Source organism: Fulmarus glacialis, unplaced genomic scaffold, assembly GCF_000690835.1.
Source record: "Fulmarus glacialis isolate BGI_N327 unplaced genomic scaffold, ASM69083v1 scaffold22880, whole genome shotgun sequence".
NCBI classification, from domain to species: Eukaryota; Metazoa; Chordata; class Aves; order Procellariiformes; family Procellariidae; genus Fulmarus; species Fulmarus glacialis.
In genome coordinates, this window is record NW_009189884.1 from 33,217 (window position 1) to 54,431 (window position 21,215).

The following is a 21,215-nucleotide window of genomic DNA, read 5'->3' on the forward strand; positions in this document are numbered from 1 at the left end:
TGTCTAGTGCAATACAAAACAGAACAGAATCCTGACAGCAGGTAAACAATGTGCTGTGCTTCCATCATGTCACTGGGAAAGAAGCACTTTTGCCTGAAAACTGTCTTAAGATAGGAAAGGATAGCTCTTATCTTCACCCAGTCCTGTTTGTAGAGGAAAATATGGTGATGACTCAAATGTTTAGAAATAGACACCTTTAATTTAAGGTCTGAAGTATTTTTAAGTGCTATTATTCTTTAGAGGAATAGTTGCCTTGGCTGCAGAATATTCAATGCTGCATGTTTTGTAAGTTTACATATGCAGGAGCCAAACTGGAGAATTTTGGATATATTGATTTTTTTTTTTCTTTTTTTTTTCTTTTAATCCTTTTAAAAATTCCTAAATCTGATAATAGGGTGGTAATACATAAGCCAGCAAGAGTATCAAAATACTATTTTAAAATTTAGATATATTTTAAAATAGAGGTGTATTTTCATAGATACGAAAGATAAGCCATTTCTTCCATCAGCCTATTTCTGAGTAATAGAGATCCCAAGATATTCTGAAATTATTCCTTTTGATTCAGAGCTGGATTTATTAAAAAAAATTTTAAAAAGGGATAAATAACAACTGTGTTAAACTTACGGCATATTTCTAGTTTGAGCTGGCCTTCCTTCAAGTACAGCTGCTGGATCCTGTTATACCTTTTTCACTAAGAATGAAAAGCCTGCTGTAACTTCCCTTGGTTAAGTGTTCCTGGATTTGTTCAGGTTGCCTTGTCCTTGAAACTTACGTTATGAAGTGTATTCCTAAACGTTTATCACTTTGGTAGCTATTTAATGAAACATTAACCGATAGACTTGAACCACAGATGCCAGAATTAGGCATGATGTTAGAGAAGTGATCACACCTTTGCAAAGTAGCTACAGGATTTATGCTTAAGATTTCCTATTTATATGTGCTTCTGACTTCTAGGTCTTACTGGAAGCTTAAATTACCAAATTGTCAACCAACGCGGCAGAAAGACAACCAGGTCTTTCCTGGACAGTTACTTCTATGTATTGCTTATGTCTGTTCCATATGGTTTGCATCCTCTGGTTCTAGATATGGCTCTACTCATTCCACTTCTCCTTTTGCATGGTGATGGTTTCAACAGCTTGGCGGGGCTTAAGAGTTTAGGCTTTCCTGCATTGCAAAGCTGGCCTGCAGCTGCTTTCAGTCACCACTGAAACTTGGATTTCTTTTCATAAATGATGCTTATTTCAGCCTTCTGTTTAAATGTTGTATTTCAGTATCCTATCTAAATATCACATTTCACAGTATTTGATTGAAAACATAGCTTTTGTTTTGATTTTAATTGCAAATTTATCTTGTCTTCATGCTGCATGGTGTTCTTATAGTAGTTAGTTTGGGGAGAAAACTGTATTTTCTGTTTATGCAGAGCACTACAACAGAATGTCATGCCAGGGATTACTGAATGGCCTGTATGTGACATCTGTAGAGATGCTAGTGGTCTAATCCACTTGCAGTCTACATAAATTAAATCCAGACCTAGGTAATTAAACATACTAGCCAAATATTCCAGTTACAGTTCAGAATAGCATCAATAGCAGGCAGGAGCTAAAACTTGTAGCTAACTAAAACATAGGAAGAATAAAAGGTCAAATACGTGCTTTGGAAGAATCAGTAGCCAAGTTAAAATCCCTTCAGCTGAAGTGTGTGGAGGGCATTAAAATATCTTTACTTGTGGATGAGACAGAAGGCTGTCACAACTGGAGAATTATTAAAAAGAACAAGCTGTTCAGTTATGCTTTAGTGGCATGGTTTAGTAATTTTTATGGGCATCATAAGCTCCCAGTTAATCAATATTTACATATAAAGAACTGTTTTTTCTTTGAAACACATATAAACCCTAAAACATCTTTTAAAATATACTAAAGGCTTGGCCTTCAAGCAGTCTTTTGAGACTGTATTTTGATTTTTAAAGACTGTTAAAAGTTTTCTGTGCATAATGTTCAGCAATTAACCTATTTATGAAATATCCTCAGTTGTGCCTTGCTACAATTGGAAACGGTATTAGTATTGGGAATAAACTGGCAAATACAAACGTCATCTGGTACGTGCTTGCAGAATCTAGTAATGTGGAAAGTCCAGGCAACTGGCAATGTCTATAAAATTCATATGCCTATGGGTTTTTTCTGAGAGGGTAGAAAGGTGCGTATGTTCAGTTTATTCCTCAGAGGCAAAAGTATTCCTTTTCTCCCTTAAGAAATAGGGAACACTTAATTTAGCTGGGTCAGCTGTGTCAGCACCAAACTTCTTCCTCTGCCTTTTCCACCTAAAAGTTGTATGCAGCGTTTTAAAGGATTTACAGTACAGAAGACATCCAGTGAAAGAAATAAATTCATATAACACTTGATGATCATAATTCCCTTTTTAAGCTCTGAACTGTATTGTCTAGTACAGTTTGATTTCCTGTCTTCTTTTCTGAACATCAGTGTTGACATACTTGTCGTAAGATGTTTCTTATCTTTGCAGTAGAAACATGTACTCGGTTTGAACTATCCTCGTATACCACAGTAATACTTTGGAATTGTTTCCTTGTAGTGGCCACTGGTCTTCTCCAGATAGTGTTTTAATAACTAATATCTTCTTGAAGTAAACACTGTGACGCTAATACCTGTACATGCTTTTTTTCTCAGGTTGTTAACTTGTGGGACAAAGCTCTTGCAACTCTGGACCTCATCACATCCACATCATACATCAGGGACGGCCAGCAAGAAAGGAAATGTGGAAAGAATAGTATTGCAGGTTATATATAATTCTGACTTGATCTGACTATGTTTTGTTTGAATATTGTGACTTGTAACTCTTACATGAGCGGTAGTAGATGCATTAATGTTTTGGGGAGAGTGTGACTATTGCTAGGTCATATTTGAAAGCCAGTATAGAATAGTGATTGCTAAGCATTAAGGGCAAAGAATGGAAAGCTGCTGTAAGTGTATACAAGTCAATTATTGAATCACTGTCTTGAAGTAAGAAATTGGACATGCCTTGCAGTACTGGGAGAGAACATCTTTGGAAAGCGATCTATAGAAATGTATGCTGAGATGGGAGTTGTCTAGACCCAAACAGTAGCAATTCCAGTTTCTTTACAGAACATAAGCACCTCTCATTCTAAATGCAGAGTCCAAATTTCTCTTGGAAGAGAAGGCATGGCTTAATAGTCCCAAAACATGGTTGGTACTGTTCTTAAGGACTTGCATCATCTCTTTCTTTTTTTCATTTTTTAGATTGATTTCCCATCCCATGCTTTTGATATTGAATATAAAATTCCTCAAGCTGCAAAGACTACTGTGCATCATTCCATAGAAACATTAGAAAAACCATTGAGAGAACGTCTCCTTGCTATTCTCTCGAAGGATAACACTATTGGGTATGTTCATCTCTTTCTAGCTGTGGTCTCGTTGTATGTGACAATTTGTGGCTAGGGTATGGAATGCTTATTTATTCTTAAATTTCTTCAATATAGTTCTAGTATATTTTGAAGACCTGTGGAGACTTAAAGAAGAGATTGAATTAAACTTGCGAAATAATGGTGCTGACTTAATGAATTTCCATGGCTGTGTCATAATATTCTCCTGTTACAAGATTGCTAACTTCTGGCTGTCTGTTATATACCCCTATTCCTGCTTGGCAGTTCTTCAGTTACAGGGAGCAGTGGCTGTTCTTATGCCATGGAAGCTTTTCTGGCAGGCTTTCCCACTCATCTGCACCAAACTAACATTAACATTTTGGTTTATTTCAAATTATACTAAAACTTATTTTTGTCCTTTCCAAATTATAACTTTGAACAACTGTTTCCATAATGTTTGAGGCTTTATTTTGCTTTTCATTTTGACTTTTGTGGAGGAAATAGCCATTTTAATTTTGTTTCATGTTATGTGTTAAATTGTCTGTATGTATACAATGACCAGTAGCATTGGGGTTATTCAGGTGATGGTCTGTAATGTGCGTTATAAACAGAAATGCCTTTGTCTGCAGGCTATCAAAAGAAGATAAAGAATTTTTGTGGGAGAAGAGACATTATTGTCATAGTCATACTAGTAGCCTACCAAAAATATTGGTTAGTGCCCCTCACTGGGACTGGGCAAGTCTTCCAGAAATATATGCATTACTTCAGCAGTGGCCTCCCTTATCACCCTTAGCTGCACTGGAACTACTTGATTCAAAGTAAGAAAAACAATGTAAATAAATTCTCTCTGTGTGTTGTGCATTAAATGATTTTTTCTTCAGTAGAGGATTCTGAATGGCATTCTTGTGGAAAATATTGCTGAATTTCCTGTAGCAAAAGCTAAATTTTCTTAAAATTTTGAAGAACACGTGCTTACTTTATTCATGTAGGCTTAACCAAGTCATGTAGTGAAAGAATAGCGATAGTGGTTAGAATTCTGAAATCTAATTTGCGACAGGAGAGCAAGCTATACAGCCAAGCTATCAAGACTGAAGTTTTAAGAGATTAGTATGCTTGTCCTAAACACGCACATGCATTTATCTTGGGAAATGAAGGGCCTCAAACTTGTAGATCCTTTATGGAGCTATTAAAGACTTTATATAGGTTCTTTTGTATCTAGCTGATCTCAAAGAAGAAAAAAAATCCTACATGAACAGAATAGACTTAATGTGGACTTGTGGTGACTTTCTAGGTTTGCTGATCAGGAAGTACGAAATACAGCTGTGAATTGGATAGAGACATTAAGTGATGATGAGTTAACAGATTTCCTCCCTCAATTTGTGCAGGTAAGACTTTCTGCCTACATTGAAGTTTGAACTTTTTTGCTCTTGAAAATCCAAAGGATTTGGAGTAGCAGAAGTGCAATTGCATGCCTCTATACTTAATAACCTTAATGCATGGTATGGAAAGCAATTTGAGTAAATAGTCACTCTGTGACTGTCCTATGGATTTGTGGTGATTCTGTCTGTGCATTAGTCATAAAATCTCTTTTATTCTAGAATTCTTCCTCTAGAATTAAATCCAGACATGATTTATTTAATTTTCCTTGTATTTAGGCATTGAAGTATGAAACCTACCTTGACAGTGCTCTTGTCAAATTTCTTTTGGCTCGGGCACTGGGAAGCATTCGAATAGCGCACTACCTATATTGGTAAGACGTTCTTTGTTCCATTGTTCACGTGATGTTTGCTATAAGATTAATATTTCCAGAAAAAAAAAATTCTTTCTAAATATCGTAGTTCATAACAATGAATGTTATGGATGGAGAGTATACAAACTGTAGATCTTTTTTTTTAATGAAAAAACAGACTGCCTCTATGAGGCACAAACTTATTGCCTTTTATATGCTGTATATCAGTAACTTTAGATATATAGTACTGGTGAATTAAAATATCTTAATGTCTTAGTATTGCATTGTTTGCAGTATTTTCCTTAGGAAAATTTAACTTAAATCCTTTATTTCAGGCTTCTTAAGGATACACTGTATGATACGAAGTTTGGTGTAAGGTATGAGCAAATTCTTGGAGCTTTTCTTTCAGTCTGTGGAAAAAGGCTGAGGGAAGAGCTGGAGAAGCAGACCAGGCTAGTGCAGCTTTTTGGAATGGTAGCAGAAAGAGTAAAGCAAACAAGTGGATCTGCTCGGCAGGTGTGTATATATTTTTAATATCCTTTAGAAAGATCAGGCTGAGTATACCCTCAAAACAATCCACTCAATTGCCTTTTTAGTCTTAAGTTCAATAAAAGGTTATATATAATATACAGGAAGATCTATGACTCTGCTTTTTAACAGGTTAATGGCTTAATGAAGTTGATGGTTTTTGTCAAATTTGTTGTCATCTGAAATATAAGATTGTGTGAGGTGATATAAGAAAGTAGGATGGTTTCTGTGTACAGTAAACTGAAACTGGGTTTAAACCTATTACTGCTGAAGAATGATCCCATTACACAGAAGAATGGGATATCTGTGTTTATGCTTTCACGTTATTAATGTGAACTTACAGTTTGACAGAGTGGGATTCTACCATCTGGTTCAGTCAAAAAAAAAAAAACCAACAAACCCACCACAAACTTGTGTGACATTAGTGTTGTACTGCTAGGCTTGTGTATTTTTAATAGCTAAAACAGCAGTTACAATTTCTAGCATTCCTTTGACACTGAGGAGTTAAAACGTTGGCTTCAGGATAACTTTGTCCAGAAGTTTTCTGCAGATGCTCCGGTTAAGAAAATGTCAGCTGAAATTTTTTTTTTTTGTCTGCAGGCTGCCTTGCAAAATGGTATGGAACGTGTGCAGTTATTTTTCTTGAAGAACAAATGCCGTTTGCCTCTCAATCCCAGTCTTGTGGCAAAAGAGCTAAATATTAAGGTACTGCACATTCAGAGTTTCAAACCTTTTCTATAAAAATTACGTATAGGCAAAGCGTTTACAAATAGGAAAAAAAAATCAATTGAGGTGCTTGAAAGCTCTTTACGCTGTGGGGGGAGGGTTTTAATTAAAAATTCCAATTGAACAAGGCAGTGAAATTAGCTGAGCAAAGATAAAATTTATACAAATACTTGTGTAAAACCAATGAAGGTAATTATACTAAAAAAAAAAAAAATCTGTAACAACTTGATATTTCTTCAGACCCTGTCTTTTGAGACCAACAATCCTGGTTATAGTAAAGCAGGGCACTGTTCAAAGTGCATAAAAGAGTCCTGTTTGCAGTAGTAATCAAAAGAGAAAATTGAGCAGGGCTATGAAGTTCAAACAATGAGTAGATACTGTGAAATAGGTGAAACTACCTGTTACTGGTTGTGTCCAAGAGATGCACGGAATCCAGGGAGGCAGACAGTAGCTTTATTTTATTGTGAAGGTCCAACAAATAACAATGTAGGAGAAGCAGGTAAATTATTTTTCTAGAACTCTGCAAGGTTTGACAATATTTGCTCAACCACTGTCTTGGTTATATCATCATGCATGACCAAGAACCTAAAGGTCTGTGAACACTGGATTTAATCCTGTGTAGAGAGACAGTTCATCTTGCTTTCCTTCTCTACTGTAACTATTAAATCATGAGTATGTACTTGAAAGCAGATAAATGAGAAAATACTGTGAAATGTGCAAGTACCCATTTTTTTATTATATCTTCTAGGTTTCAAAAAAAGCTGCTGATAAAATATTTATCCATGTTTTATTCACTCTTCCCTTCAAAATGTATAAAAACATCACTGTGCACAGCACTATTGGCTTTTGTACAAGAATTCAACAAATAACAGCAAAAGGGCTCTTTATTCAAAGGAAGCACGTATTTGCCACAGTCGCAATGTTAGAAGTCTGAATAGACACATTGTGTATCAAACCTGCTTGTTGTCAGAATGTCTTGTTTTCTGGGCTAGCAGGAATAGTCCTTTTTGAGTATTAACACTAAATCTACTTGTAGGCATGTTCGTTCTTCAGCTCCAATGCAGTACCATTGAAAGTTGCACTGATAAATGCAGACCCTTTGGGAGAAGAAATTAATGTGATGTTTAAGGTAGGCCTTACATTTGTATTGGAGGGAAAAAAAGTTGAATGATAATCACTATTTCATTGGTATCAATTAACTTTAGCATAGACCAATAAGCTTAGTTATTTTGTGGGTTTGCTCCTGTGTATCTAGAAACCAACATCTGAACAGGTTGTGAAATGTGAAAGTAAGTCTACCACACGTGAAAGCTTAAATGTAGCCTATTTCTCTTTTTAAGGGCTTAGCTATGAGGAAGTAAGTAACATAATGTATCGCTTCCTAGAAATGTAAAGCAGTTTAAAATCTGTGAAGCTTAGGTTTACTGAAAGCATATTATGTCTCTAACTTTTATTTTTCCATTTAAGGTTGGAGAAGATCTGAGACAAGATATGTTGGCTTTACAAATGATTAAGATTATGGATAAGATCTGGCTGCAGGAGGGACTGGATCTACGGATGGTTATCTTCAAGTGTCTCTCAACTGGAAAAGACCGAGGTGCAAAACCAGATGCTGCCTATAATCTTTGCTCCCCCACTTCAATTTTTTGCCACACTGATAGTGAAAAATTTCTGTACAGAGACAGGCCCAAGAAACAGTGGAAGGCCAGAAGCCTTCCATGCAGGGAACTTCAGTGCTCAAGAGTATAGCAAGTTAAATTGTTCTGAATTTCCTGATGGCTGAGTTGCATTTAAATGTGTTTTTTCTCTTGAATCTCCTGAGATTCTTATGTGTTCTGTTGTCAATGGACAGTGGTGCAAACAAGTAAATATTAATAATGATAAAAGCTAAGGTTTCTCTTGATGCCCTTACTGCAACCCAAGAAAATAATGGTGCCATAGCAATCCTGATTCTGAAAGTTTAGTTATGGTGAAAGAAAGTAGTCAAGTCAAAACTGAAATTCTAAAGTATTTGGAATCTGCTGCAGTTGAGCCAGGGAGTATCATTCATGTACCGAAACGTGCAAAAAAGAAGAAAAATTTAAAATGCACACACAGAGACTATCCTCCAGAATTAGTGTCATATGCTGGTAAAAGTTCCTTGGGAATATGAGGCTGTCTTTTAGGTTTGAAACTAGGTCACAGTACTCCAAGTTTGAGTGTAAATACTGCCCTGCACCTGAACATGCTTTTTGCTCGTTTTCACTAATTCTCTAGAGCTAGCCAATAGGAACCACAAGATCTTTGAGAGGATAAACAGTAACTTAAATATTTCTTCAGTCAGATGCTAGAACAGGATGATGAAAACTCTTAAATATACGGAAACGTTGGAAATTTAGGTTGGCAAAACAAAGCAAAAAGCTTCTATTTATGGAAGACTTGCTTTTTAGAGAAACAGATGGCTTTTCTTCCTACTTTGAACAATGACTTGATTGCGTAGCATGTCACATTTTTTTGTTGCTGCTAGTATTAGTATTCCTAAAGTACTTGAAGGATTAAAGTGAAAAAGAAGAATGGATGTAAATTACAGATTTGCCTTTAGCAGCTCTTGCCAAGATAGAAGTAAAATTCTGTTAAAAAAATAAATGTTTTCCTTTTATGATTTAGCTATACAAATATTTTTAGTAAATGGTATCTCCAAAATAAGGCCACATGTAAAGGCCACTGCTTTATTTGTGGAGCAACAGTCTGGTCTGTTTCAACACTTGACAGCAGTTAAACTTACTGGATTACTTAAGTGTCAGTGATGAGAAATGTCAGCATCAAAATATTTTGCAGTTACTGCTTATAGACCAATACTAGTTTATGTAGTAGAATGTAATTATTCAAAGTATAATTTATATGTGCATTCTAGCAGCCATAACTAATTGCAGTAAAGTAAGCCTAACTTGGATTGCTACATGTGTTTCATGGTATGCTTTGTAATATAGTCTGCGGAAATGCTTAGTGGACTAATAGCACTATTTTTACACCTAACTGGGTTTTGAAAAAGCTAGTCTAAGATTATAAAATCCATCGTTGTCAAGAAAGTTTCTACTGAATAATGAAAATGCAGTATAACTTAAGGAGATGGTTAAATACACTTTGTTATATTTTATATAAAGGCATGGTAGAGCTTGTTCCTGCTTCAGATACACTTAGGAAAATTCAAGTGGAATATGGAGTGACAGGTTCTTTTAAAGACAAGCCTCTGGCAGAATGGTTGCGAAAGTATAATCCTACAGAGGAGGAATATGAAAAGGTAACTTTCTTCAGTGTTGTTGTTTTTTGAAGATCTTTTAAAAGGAATAAATACTATCTTAAGAAAGAATGAAATTCTTATTCCAGATCTTCCATTGAAATTTTTGTTTTATATCTTTAGGAAACTTAATTTTTTACTATACGTGCAAAAGAGCAAATTAAAATCCCTTACATAACTAAAAAGGAGCCAGATGGATTCTCAGGATTCACATCAGGAGTTATTGGATGTAAAAAAAAAAAAAAAAAATGTACTTCAAATTTAAGATAGGGAGGAATGGTGGCTGCTCTTAATTTGGTTTAGGAGCAGTGGCCTCTTCTCATACAAGCACATGGGACAAAAAAAAAATGTTTTCTTTTGGCTACAATGCTGTTACAACACATTGGGGAAAAATAAGTCTTGTACCCTTTTGTTTTCACTGCTAACATACTTATTTCTTTTTGCGATTTGTCTTCAACTCCTCTTTTCTCTTTCATTTACTTAAAAAACAAAGCAACCGTTTTTGCTGGAAATTGTGATATCTAAAGATTTTTGCAAAGCTATCTGTTTGAAGAATGCTATTTTGGGAAAAAAGCAAATTTTAGGACCTGTCTTGTCTGGCTTGGATTTTACTCTTGTCGAGATTGCCTTTTGAATGCATGAATGCTGTTTTCCCACTGATATTTGACCTCGATTCACTTTTTTCTCTCCCTCCTAGGCTTCAGAAAACTTCATTTACTCTTGTGCAGGATGCTGTGTAGCTACTTATGTATTGGGAATTTGTGACCGCCACAACGATAACATAATGCTCCGAAACACAGGGCATATGTTTCACATTGACTTTGGAAAATTTCTGGGTCATGCACAAATGTTTGGTAGCTTTAAAAGGTATTTTCTTTAGCTAAGCAATGTAGAGAATGAAGTGATTTTTAGTATACTTTTATAAGCATTATAATTCTAAGCATTAACTTTTAAATTCCTGTTATCTGCTGTTCTCATTATGAAGCTGTTATCTTCCAATTTAACCACAGAGTTTCCAGAATGCATTCAAACTTACCTGTATAGAATTAATTTTGAAAAGGCTCCAGCTTCCTATTTTCATATTCTGATCTCTGGAACTGTTTTGTCAAAGCACATAGGCATAGCTTTCAAATAAAATTACTGTTCTAGCTAGTGGTAGAGTGAAATAAGGAAGTTGGTCTCCTAAACATCATTTAGCTTCAGTGCTTCCAAACTGCATTCATTCCTTAAGAACTTTGTGCTATACGCACTTGGCAAATCTCGATGGGAATTTCTTTACAATAGTTATGAAAGCCAAGTATTTTGGTACAGAAGAAGATTAATATAACTTTTTATTGATATTAGGGAGCCTTACACCTAACACAAATCTTGGTGTCATACTTTTCCAGGAATGTTGGTTAAAACTATAGTGTAGTTTCACCTTTTTAGCTCTATTCATGCAATTATGTATTGCATGCTTGTTAGGTAAACTTTATCAATGAATGGGAAATTGAGTGCCAAAATCTTTGTCATCTGAGTATCTGAGCATGAAATAAATGAGAACAGACTCTGTCTCATAAAGACAGTAGTGAATGTCAACGTTATAGAAAAGAGTGAACAGCAAATTTGTGTTTACTACTCCTAAAAGATAATCTATATCCAGGATAAAGGAGTTACGTTTTAGTCAGGTGATAATATAGTCATTACATTTGTTTTAGTGTGTTATGGCTTCCAGAAATGAGGGATGGAAGGCATTTGAAGGTAACCTGGCCTCCAAGTGTTGCTCCAGGAGATCTGCTGTAGGGCCAGTACCATGTGAATGTGCTGGGAATCTGAGATAGCACTAAGCAGCCGAACCCAACCCAAAAAAGTAAAATGGCATTAATGGATTATTTAATATCATTACCTCGGGGTGGGGATGGAGGGGAGGAGGAAGCACGTGACAAAGTGAGTAGAATTTATACCTAACTTACGAATTCTGTGCTTTTTGAACAGGGATCGAGCTCCTTTTGTGCTAACGTCGGATATGGCTTACGTCATTAATGGTGGTGAAAAACCCACTATTCGCTTTCAGTTGTTTGTGGATCTCTGTTGTCAAGCTTACAATTTGATACGAAAACATGCAAACCTCTTCCTTAACCTACTTTCACTGGTAATCATTTTATGAATTTCAATTGAAATTTGATAGATCTCTCGTGTTGGATTGTATTAAATGCTATTATGCTGCAGAAACTCTTAATGCATGCTTTTAAAAGCCAGAAACATCAGAAATACTTTTTAGGAAGGTTGTATTTGGATTTTTCTTTTAAGCTTTTTGACTACCTAACCGTTTCCTGAGAATTTAAAACTAAGAAGATATCATAAATTACACTGCAAAGTGTTTTAACTGCTTTTAACTTAGCAGAAATGGTGAAGGGAATAATTGCTGACTTTAAGTAATTGTTGGCTATCGCTGTTAGCATTCAGCAAGGTAGAGCAGCTTCAGATGAATTTGACGGTCTAAGAGTTTTAATCATCTCAATGTAAAATTATATTGGTTTTATTTCATTAAAATTGTAAATTCCTGTAGATGCTTTCTTCTGGGTTACCAGAACTAAGTGGGGTTCAGGACTTGAAGTATGTCCAGGATGCTCTCCAGCCCCAAACAACAGATGCAGAAGCTACCATTTTCTTTACAAGGTACTGGATAAGTGAAAACTAAAATATCTACCAGCATCATCCTTTTAATAGCTTTCTGCTATGAAAAAATGTACTAAGGATGTTCACAAATATGTCTGTAGAAGTTGAATAGTTACATTGTACAATCATCAAATATCGGTGAACCAGTGAACTACATAAATAAGATCAGTTTCATGTAAGATTAATGCTTGTGCTAAAATACTTTGCCTTTAAGAGTAACCTTGTGCAAAACTTTTGTTTGAAATGCTGAGAGCAGATAACTCTGTTAAGCTGTTTGAGGCTTGCATTTTGAATGCATCCTAAATTGCTTAATAGCAGTGTAGGGGAACCTTGTAATGCATGTAAAGAAGTTCTCTCTTTCAAGAAGTCCCTTGCACATTGGGGAGGGAGGGATGGTGCTCCAGTGTAGCAAGTACAGGGCTGTGTATATAGCGTAACTGAGTTGTTGCTATGTGTTACAACACGTGTTATTGTGCTTCATTTTAAATATATGGGGGAAACTGCAGTAGTATGCATGTAACTTTTTTACCAACTCTGGAAAGGCTTGACTTCTTGGCTTACAACCTATTCCAAAGTTTGGATACTGAATCTTCTATTAAATGCTGATATGATGCTATTTATGTAGCCCATTGATCACTTCTTAAAAACTGTTTCTTTGTCAGTAAGAAATTGGTTTTTATTTTTCTTAGACTTAAGTCTGACTCATTGATATAACTAGTTTGGTGCGTTCTGACATGTGCTCTAGTATTTGACGCTGTTTTTTTTCTAGGTTGATTGAATCCAGTCTGGGAAGTGTTGCCACAAAGTTTAATTTCTTCATTCACAATTTGGCTCAGCTGCGTTTCTCAGGTCTACCTTCTAATGATGAACCCATCCTCTCATTTTCTGCTAAAACATATTCTCTTAAACAAGATGGCCGAATCAAACAAGTGTCTGTGTTTACATATCAGAAGAGATATAACCCAGATAAACACTATGTAAGTATGTGGAATCTGTTTCCACTCATGAAGATGCTGTGCATTTTCTTCCAACAAGATACATTCTCCTTCTTGCATAAGTTCAGTACTTATCACAGAGAATTGGTCTGGGGAAGCTTGCCTTGTTTAGCCTTAAGTAGCTAACTTTGAGGTAGACAGCTAGGTTCCTTTTATCGACAGAGATTTAGTAGGCACTAAATACTAGCTATAGATAATTACTCGTTCAGTTGGGCACTAATGTCAGATTTAGGATGAACTGTAGAGTTTTCTGTAGTCTGACTGCATTGACTGTAATGGGAGCCTAGAAACCCAAACCAATGTTGACACCCAAAACTAAGCCCCGCTGTGGATGACTTGAAAGTAAAAACAAAATCCATAATTGAGATCTAGATGGGAATGGGCCTGCTTGCTTGCTTCCTGGAGAAGAACAGAGTTGTATTGGCTCTGGCTGGGATAGAGTTCTCTTTCTTCATAGCAGCCCACACAGTGCTGTGTTTTAGATGTTTAAAACTGTGTTGATAGCACACCACTGGTTTGGCTGTTGCTGAACAGTGCTTGCGCAGTGTCAAGGCTTTCTCTTTTTCTTTTGCTTTGCCCCTGCCCACCCCTGCAGTGAGTAGGCTGTGGATGTGCAAGGAGTTGGGAAGGGACACACAGGGACAGCTGACCCAAACTGGCCAAAGAGATACTCCATAGCATATAATGTCAGGTTCCCCAATAAAAACTGGGCATAGAGGGAGAAAGTGGGGGGGCGGGAGGATGTTGTCTTCCAAGGTGGCTGTTGCTTGGGGACTGGCTGGGCATGGGTCTGCTTGTGGGAGGTGGTGAGAGATTGTCTTTGCGTCACCTCCCCTCCCAAGTTCTGTCTTTACCTCAAAGCACGGGACTTCTTGCTTTTGCTCTTATTCTCTCCCCTGTCCCATTGATGACGGGGTGGGAGTGAGCAAGCAGCTGTGGTGGGTGCTTAGCTGCTGGCCAGGGTAAACCAACCACAGGAGCGCTAGAGTAAGATTGGTATTTTTAGCATCCGATAACATTCTTCAAAATGAAGACACTTCTTGAAAGGTATCTAGAAGGAAGCAGAAAGGATAGAAGTAGTGTTGGTGGACGTGATCTAAAAAAATGGAGATTTGAGTCATGTTTATGTGCTCATGTAGCTGCCCTCTGTAAAAAAGCTCCTTCCTGAATAGGAGTCATTAAGTCAAACACTCTCTGTTTTTGTTCTGACCTTCCATTAAAGTTGTATTTGCTCCTCCTAAGTAAAAGCATTGTTTCCTGTATTAATGCACCTACACTCCTAGTCAGTCTTACTAGAGGCAGCAAGCATTACAACTTGCCCTCAGGATTTTTGATAGACCTGAGTTACGCTTTAAGACTTGTCTTAATATTCATATTCGTATGCAGATGTGCAACATATTCAATTTATTTTTTTACTTCTCTACTGCTGTTTGTTAGCCTAGAATAGCCAGCTCAAGTAACATTTCTCTCAAGTTGTTTAAAAAGTGAGCTATATTCATATATGCAAATGTACATCTCTTTCCAAGTTGTATTTGCTGTAAATGTCTTAATCTGGTAAGACACCAGCTAGGGAAGGTAGAACAAAGCTGAGTAACGCTAGAAGTGAAGAACTTTGTACTGAATCACTATATTGTAAATGTATTTGAGCACTCCTGGTCTAAGCCAAAACAGCCTCTTACCTTCCAGGAAACTGTTAAGGTGATGTAGTCTCCTTCTGTCTAAATTTTTAAACATCTTCCCAGTTGCACATTTTTTAAATATACATCTAACTCCTCTGCCCATAAAATGAGTCCACTGAATTGAATTTTCTGTGCAGTTTCTCAACCTTAATTTGCCTTTCATAATAATGTGAATAACTGCATTCTGGGACTGTACCCCCAGTATTTTTAAAAATTCTTTCTGTATAATGCAGTACACTTGCATCTGACCACCAAATTATCACTTTAAAAGTGGAATCCTTTAGAATCTTGAGAGAATTAAATTGAAAAAAAAAAATAGGCATTAATTTCCTCTATAGTCTGCACCTGATAAGTTGTGGTAGTTCTGGCCCCACGGATATGTCTAGATGTAATCCTGCACTGATGTGTTAAATTTTTGTACACATGCTATATGGTATGAATTTACAATGAGGCTTAAAAGGGAGAATGTGGACAGCTTAGCCTTAACTACCTTTATTCCACTGTCAGATGTGGATCTACGTTATGGGAGGATCATGTGATGTTAGTTTGCATTACAGTAGGGGTATTTGTAATTCTAACTCTACTATAAAATGCAAATGCTGTTACTGGGATATGTATGCAGGAGAAGTATTACCATAGTAGAAAGAGTTAGTAGTTAAGAAAATTATATTGTTAAGTCAGTTCTATGATATTATTACTACTTTTTATCTTTGGTTTTTTGTGTTTTGGGCAGATCTATGTAGTGAGAGTTTTGAGAGAAGGGCAAGTCGAGCCAACATTTGTCTTCCGAACATTTGATGAGTTCCAGGAGCTCCACAACAAACTTGGCATTCTCTTTCCTCTTTGGAAGTTACCAGGGTATGTTCCTAACTCACTCATCACTATTATAATGGAAGCAAGAAAACTGCTCCCAGCTGGGTGGCGAAGAAACAGCTTGAAATAGAGAAGAAACAGCTTGCAACGGAGACAAAACTACTGAGGGGCAAACTAGACCTCAAAGTTGGCAATTAAAGGAGAAAACTGTTGTCTCGAAGTTATAAGGAGGAGAGTCAGAGGAGCAACTCGGTGTCTTTGTTTTGTGTAGTATCACTTACAACAATTACCTACAAATGTTTCCTTGCCTTTCTAGAATGTCGTTATCTATTAGTGTGCTGTGTTTCCACTCATGATTGACATAAAAAAATGGATATCCGTGGATATCAGGATGGAAATGACAATGAAATCTAACTGTACTTATTCAGAGAAATTAACTGAAAACTCTATCTTGTTCTTCCCTTGTAGCTTTCCTAATAAGATGGTTCTGGGAAGAACACATATAAAAGATGTAGCAGCTAAAAGAAAAGTGGAGCTAAACAGCTACATACAGAGTCTGATGAACAGTTCTTCAGAGGTGGCAGAAGTGAGTTTAAATAACTTAAGCAAATCCAATGCAAGTTTTCAGATTTTAGTGCTTGTTAACACTTAAACTAATATGTAACATTTCTTCCAAATTTAGTGTGATCTTGTTTATACTTTCTTCCATCCATTACTTCGTGATGAGAAAATAGAAGGAATAGATGGAATAGCCAGACCTACAGGTAGGTAATGTTTTTGGGGGGTGTTTATAAATTGGATTACTATAGTATGACACCTTTACAATGTGATTTTTTTTTTTAAAATCTTTTTTAATTAACCGCGGTTTTCCCTCATTGGAAACTTTGTATCACTGTCTTTCCAAATGTGCCTGCATACAGTTTCAAGGAAATAAAAACATACCAAAAATTGCAACAATATATGTGATCACTTGGGGTCACTTATGGCTTGACTAAGTTTTTACTCTAAACCTCCAAGTTGGCTCTTACAAGAGAATGCAAAAGTCTTTAAAACTTACTGCCTTACCCTCTTACTAGAGAACTAAAAATAAAATCAGAAACTGAACTTGGTCTATGGCTTGTATTTTTCCCCCATATGTAATTAGTGTAGTACTGATGAAAATGTACAAATATTACAGAGAAGATAATTGTATATTTTTTCAGATGCAAGTCCAAGTCCTACCTCAGGCAAAGTGGGAGGAGAAGTGAAGCTATCCATATCATACAGAAATAGCACTCTATTTATCATGGTGATGCACATTAAAGACCTGGTAAGTAGAGATACTGAGCTCACTGCCAAAAACTGTTTCTATTTTGTCAATTACCTTCTTGACTTAGGTTGATGCAGGAATGGTGGAACTCTCTCTCTTCCTCCAAACTTTCCAACTGCCAACTTAACTGCTGCTTTTGGTTAGCTTGATTGCAAGGTCTAGATACTTGAAAATAAATATTCAAATAGATGTGCACTAACTGGTTTTCTAACTTGTCTTGGTTTTGGATTGTAGGTTACAGAAGATGGTGCAGATCCAAATCCCTATGTAAAAACATACTTGCTTCCAGATACGCACAAAACATCCAAACGCAAAACCAAAATCTCCCGGAAGACAAGAAATCCAACTTTCAATGAAATGGCAAGTTAAAATTTATGTAATAACTCCCTATGATTTGCTATTGTCCCTTTTTCTAAGCAGTAATTAAAATATTGTCTGGGCCACGAAGATGATCAGGGGGATGGAATGCCTCTCCTATGAAGAAAGGCGGAGAGAGTTGGGGTTGTTCAGCCTGGAGAAGAGAAGGCTTTGGGGAGACCTGATTGCAGCCTTTCAGTACTTAAAGGGGGCTTATAAGAGAGATGGGGACAGACTTTTTAGCAGGGCCTGGTGACAGGACAGGGGGGAATGGTTTTAAACTAAAAGAGGGTAGATTCAGACTAGATATAAGGAAGAAATCTTGTACGATGAGGGTGGTGAAACCCTGGACCATGTTGCCCAGAGAGGTGGTGGATGCCCCATCCCTGGAAACATTCAAGGTCAGGTTGGACGGGGCTCTGAGCAACCTGATCTAGTTGAAGATGTCCCTGCCCGCAGCAGGGGGGTTGAACTAGATGACCTTTAAAGGTCCCTTCCAACCCAAACTATTCTATGATTCTATGATGATTCTAAAAAATTTGCAAAGATATATAAATGGAAAAGGAACTTGTTTGAAAAACTTTGTGCCTTAAAAAAAAAAAACCAAACCCCAAAGCAACTGAGTAGGTAAATGTACTATTACAGGTAAGCAGAAATTTCTCAGACTGACTCTGAGGAGTCATGGGAAGAAGGAAAGGAATCTTAAAACTAAAGATCCCCCTGCCCTGGATTCACTGATTCATAATGTGGAAAAGAATGAATTCAGAAGTCTTGGCATGTGAACAGTACTTCCATCTGAAAACACTGGTCCTTTTAAACACTTAACATTGGGAGCACAAAATAAAATACAGATGTACTTCAGACTGAGAAACAGACATACTGAGTGGTCACAATGTGCAGTTAAGACATCTATCAGTGGCTAGGCAATCTGTGTAACTTCTTTTGGATAACCAAAAAATTCTTGACTTCTTACCTTCTAGCTTGTGTACAGTGGATATAGCATGGAGACTTTGAAACAGAGAGAACTTCAGTTAAGTGTGCTCAGTGCAGAATCGTTACGTGAGAACTTTTTCTTGGGTGGAATTACACTCTCACTAAAGGACTTCAACCTGTGCAAGGAGACTGTTAACTGGTATCGACTAACTGCTGTACCCTATCTGTGAACTCATTTCTACACCTGAGTAAGACCAGAACAATTGTATTCACTTGTGCTTTGTGCATCTTCCTACTTGAAGATAACTTGTACATCTTAAAATAAGAGACTCTGCATTTCAACAGATATGTTGGACCAATGTTCATGTAGCCTAATTTGGAGGATTTCTAGAAAACCTGGTTTATGCTTATGTGATGTTATCAGAGCATCATTGTAAATGTTTAAGAGTTGCGGGTAAAGGAAGAGGTTTTTAAACCATCTGTGAAAGAGAGATGAACAGTTTGACCACGCTGGGTGGTTAAACCATAATTTAATCATTAGGCCTGTGGATATAGTGCATTTTTCCTTTTAATTTTTGTTGCCTGTGTTGTGTCAGCCATGGCATGATGCTGGAGAACATCAAAGAAATAACATACTTTTAGGATTACATTCCCACTACTAACTAGACATCACAGAAGCAGTGACAGGTAAAATTTTGGTGGCTTCACACACACCTGTAGAAGTGAAGGTTGAAGGGCTGGAATAATTCCTTAGCGTTGCATTTAATCCCACATTAATGCTTCCCCAAGACTTATTGGAGTGAGTGCCAATAATGGAAGTTGTAAATAACGGTGCCTTATAATTCAAATGCTTCTCTCTTACCTCATTTCTGGTATTTAAATATGTATACATGCTAACTTTCAGCTCCTTAAGAAGGGGAAATGTTCTTGTGTTTGATAACTTGCAGGTCCTACTGGAAGTCTTGTCCTGAGATGTGTTCTTTACAAATAACATCACTTATACTGATCTTCATGGTTAGTGCAACTTCTGTACTTTTTTTCTATCCCATCTTCTACCCATGATCTCCAAAATGAATGAAGACTGGCTGAGTGTTGTGCTGTAGGAAATGTGCCCAGCTTCTCAGTGTTTTGAATTGGCTGAATTTCTAGAACTTTAAAATACTGCAGTGATTAAATGTGGAAGAGATTCAAACACTAAATCCAAAGTGGCATTTGCACCTAAATTACTTACCTGTACCTCCAGGTAAAGGATGGCCTCTCATTCAAAAGCATGAATTGCAGGTCAGAAATGAGTTGCATTAACAGAGCTTTGAGAGAGGAACTTGGTCACTTTTAACAGTACACAGCAACACTGTTTCTCACTCCCAGTAGTAAGAATTAATTCCACTAAAAATACTTAATTCCAAAGAACATTAGATTTGAACTATAGTGTGACAGTGGAGTACAAATGTGACTTACTGTCTCCTGTTCATACTGCTGGTTACTTAATTAGGTGTTTCTGCACTACAGGTGTAGCCTTTTTATTCCCCTTACTTGGTGCTTAGGGTGGTCATCTTCTGCCTAAACAAAGCTATAGGGTAAAGTTGCACACTTTTCTTTAGTACTAAATCTTGAAGCGAGACAGACTATCACCACTGACTATGACTAGAGTGAAATTTTAAATATGCAACTATGAACGAAAACACAATATGGGGGAAGCATTCTCTACACCCAACACTAAAAACCTATTTCGTAATCTGATTTTCCTTCCCCTGCTACTGACCAATCTCCCTTCAATACAGAAGAGAGAAGTACACTTGAATCTCCTGGTGCCTAAAATATTCACGGTCCAATTTTGTAGGAATTATTACAATTAAAAAGCTAAGAATATCTTGAATGTTAGAAACTGGGTTGATACTAATAGCAAATCCCAAATCCCAGTTTTATTAGGCATCTTCTGCATATTTTTCATTTAGTATATAGCCTGTAAATAATGAACTATAAAACTAACTAGATATATTTCCTGCTCACTTGATGCTTTTGAGACTTACTCCATTCCATCATTAGAATCACAAGTCACTTAAACACAGGAAAGTAGACTACTGTTTTTGTGAAACGTTCCATTGTGAAATAAAATGAAAGCAATATGTACTGCCTTTTTTGCAGTTTGCTATTAAAGCACAGTGTCTTACAGCACAAGATACAAATAAACTAAAATCATTTAAAAAATGATTTGCAGTTTTAACAGTTGTCTGGACTCTGAAAAAAGTATAGTACTGTATTGTTAGCACGTGTCCTGACTTCTGATTTAATCTTCTTCATTGCTTAACTCATTTTGTGCCTTTCCCTTCCTTTTCAAAATAGTCACTGGCTGAAGCTTTTTATGGCCATGGTTTTCATTTTGTCGATGGGATCTATGGCCTCTCCTCACACCTAGAGGACAGCACCAAGCTTGCACCTCTTTGCACTATTCTCAGTTAAGAAAAAAGTGACTGTTGCAATAAGACTTTAATATACTACACACAAAAAAAAAAAGGATGTGAAAGAGGAAAATATTCGATTGGGATGGAATCTACCAGTACACTAAGTAGCTTGAAAATGTAGTTTTAACAGCTTTTTATATCTTGTTTAATGAAAAGAAAAAAATCTTTTATGCAACATGTGACCTGCAGCCAGAAGTACGATTGTTTTATAATTTCAGAGTAACAGCTTGCGCTAAGACCTCTTCTATTAACTTTGCACTGAGATTGTTATTGCTGCCTTTGTACGATCTACCGCTCCCCGTCTCTGGAAGCACGCGCGGTCCTGGTAAACCGGAGTTCTCTCCCGCCTCTGCAG

General features: G+C 36.7%; 1 protein-coding gene across 1 annotated transcript in view; it reads left to right on the forward strand.

The window, feature by feature from the left end:
• PIK3C2A (phosphatidylinositol-4-phosphate 3-kinase, catalytic subunit type 2 alpha) overlaps positions 1-18,962 on the forward strand; it is a 40,650-nt gene extending 21,688 nt beyond the window's left edge. Inside the window, exons 13-32 of the mRNA XM_009583826.1 lie at positions 2,682-2,790; positions 3,273-3,415; positions 4,024-4,212; positions 4,686-4,779; positions 5,050-5,144; positions 5,459-5,639; positions 6,252-6,356; positions 7,414-7,506; positions 7,845-7,974; positions 9,521-9,657; positions 10,352-10,521; positions 11,629-11,785; positions 12,203-12,312; positions 13,082-13,289; positions 15,720-15,844; positions 16,268-16,385; positions 16,482-16,563; positions 17,002-17,108; positions 17,343-17,468; positions 18,446-18,962. Coding sequence (XP_009582121.1) covers positions 2,682-2,790; positions 3,273-3,415; positions 4,024-4,212; positions 4,686-4,779; positions 5,050-5,144; positions 5,459-5,639; positions 6,252-6,356; positions 7,414-7,506; positions 7,845-7,974; positions 9,521-9,657; positions 10,352-10,521; positions 11,629-11,785; positions 12,203-12,312; positions 13,082-13,289; positions 15,720-15,844; positions 16,268-16,385; positions 16,482-16,563; positions 17,002-17,108; positions 17,343-17,468; positions 18,446-18,628 — 2,662 coding nt within the window. The 3' untranslated portion in view covers positions 18,629-18,962. The remainder of the gene's footprint in view (positions 1-2,681; positions 2,791-3,272; positions 3,416-4,023; positions 4,213-4,685; positions 4,780-5,049; positions 5,145-5,458; positions 5,640-6,251; positions 6,357-7,413; positions 7,507-7,844; positions 7,975-9,520; positions 9,658-10,351; positions 10,522-11,628; positions 11,786-12,202; positions 12,313-13,081; positions 13,290-15,719; positions 15,845-16,267; positions 16,386-16,481; positions 16,564-17,001; positions 17,109-17,342; positions 17,469-18,445) is intronic.
• The last annotated feature ends 2,253 nt before the right edge of the window (positions 18,963-21,215 follow it).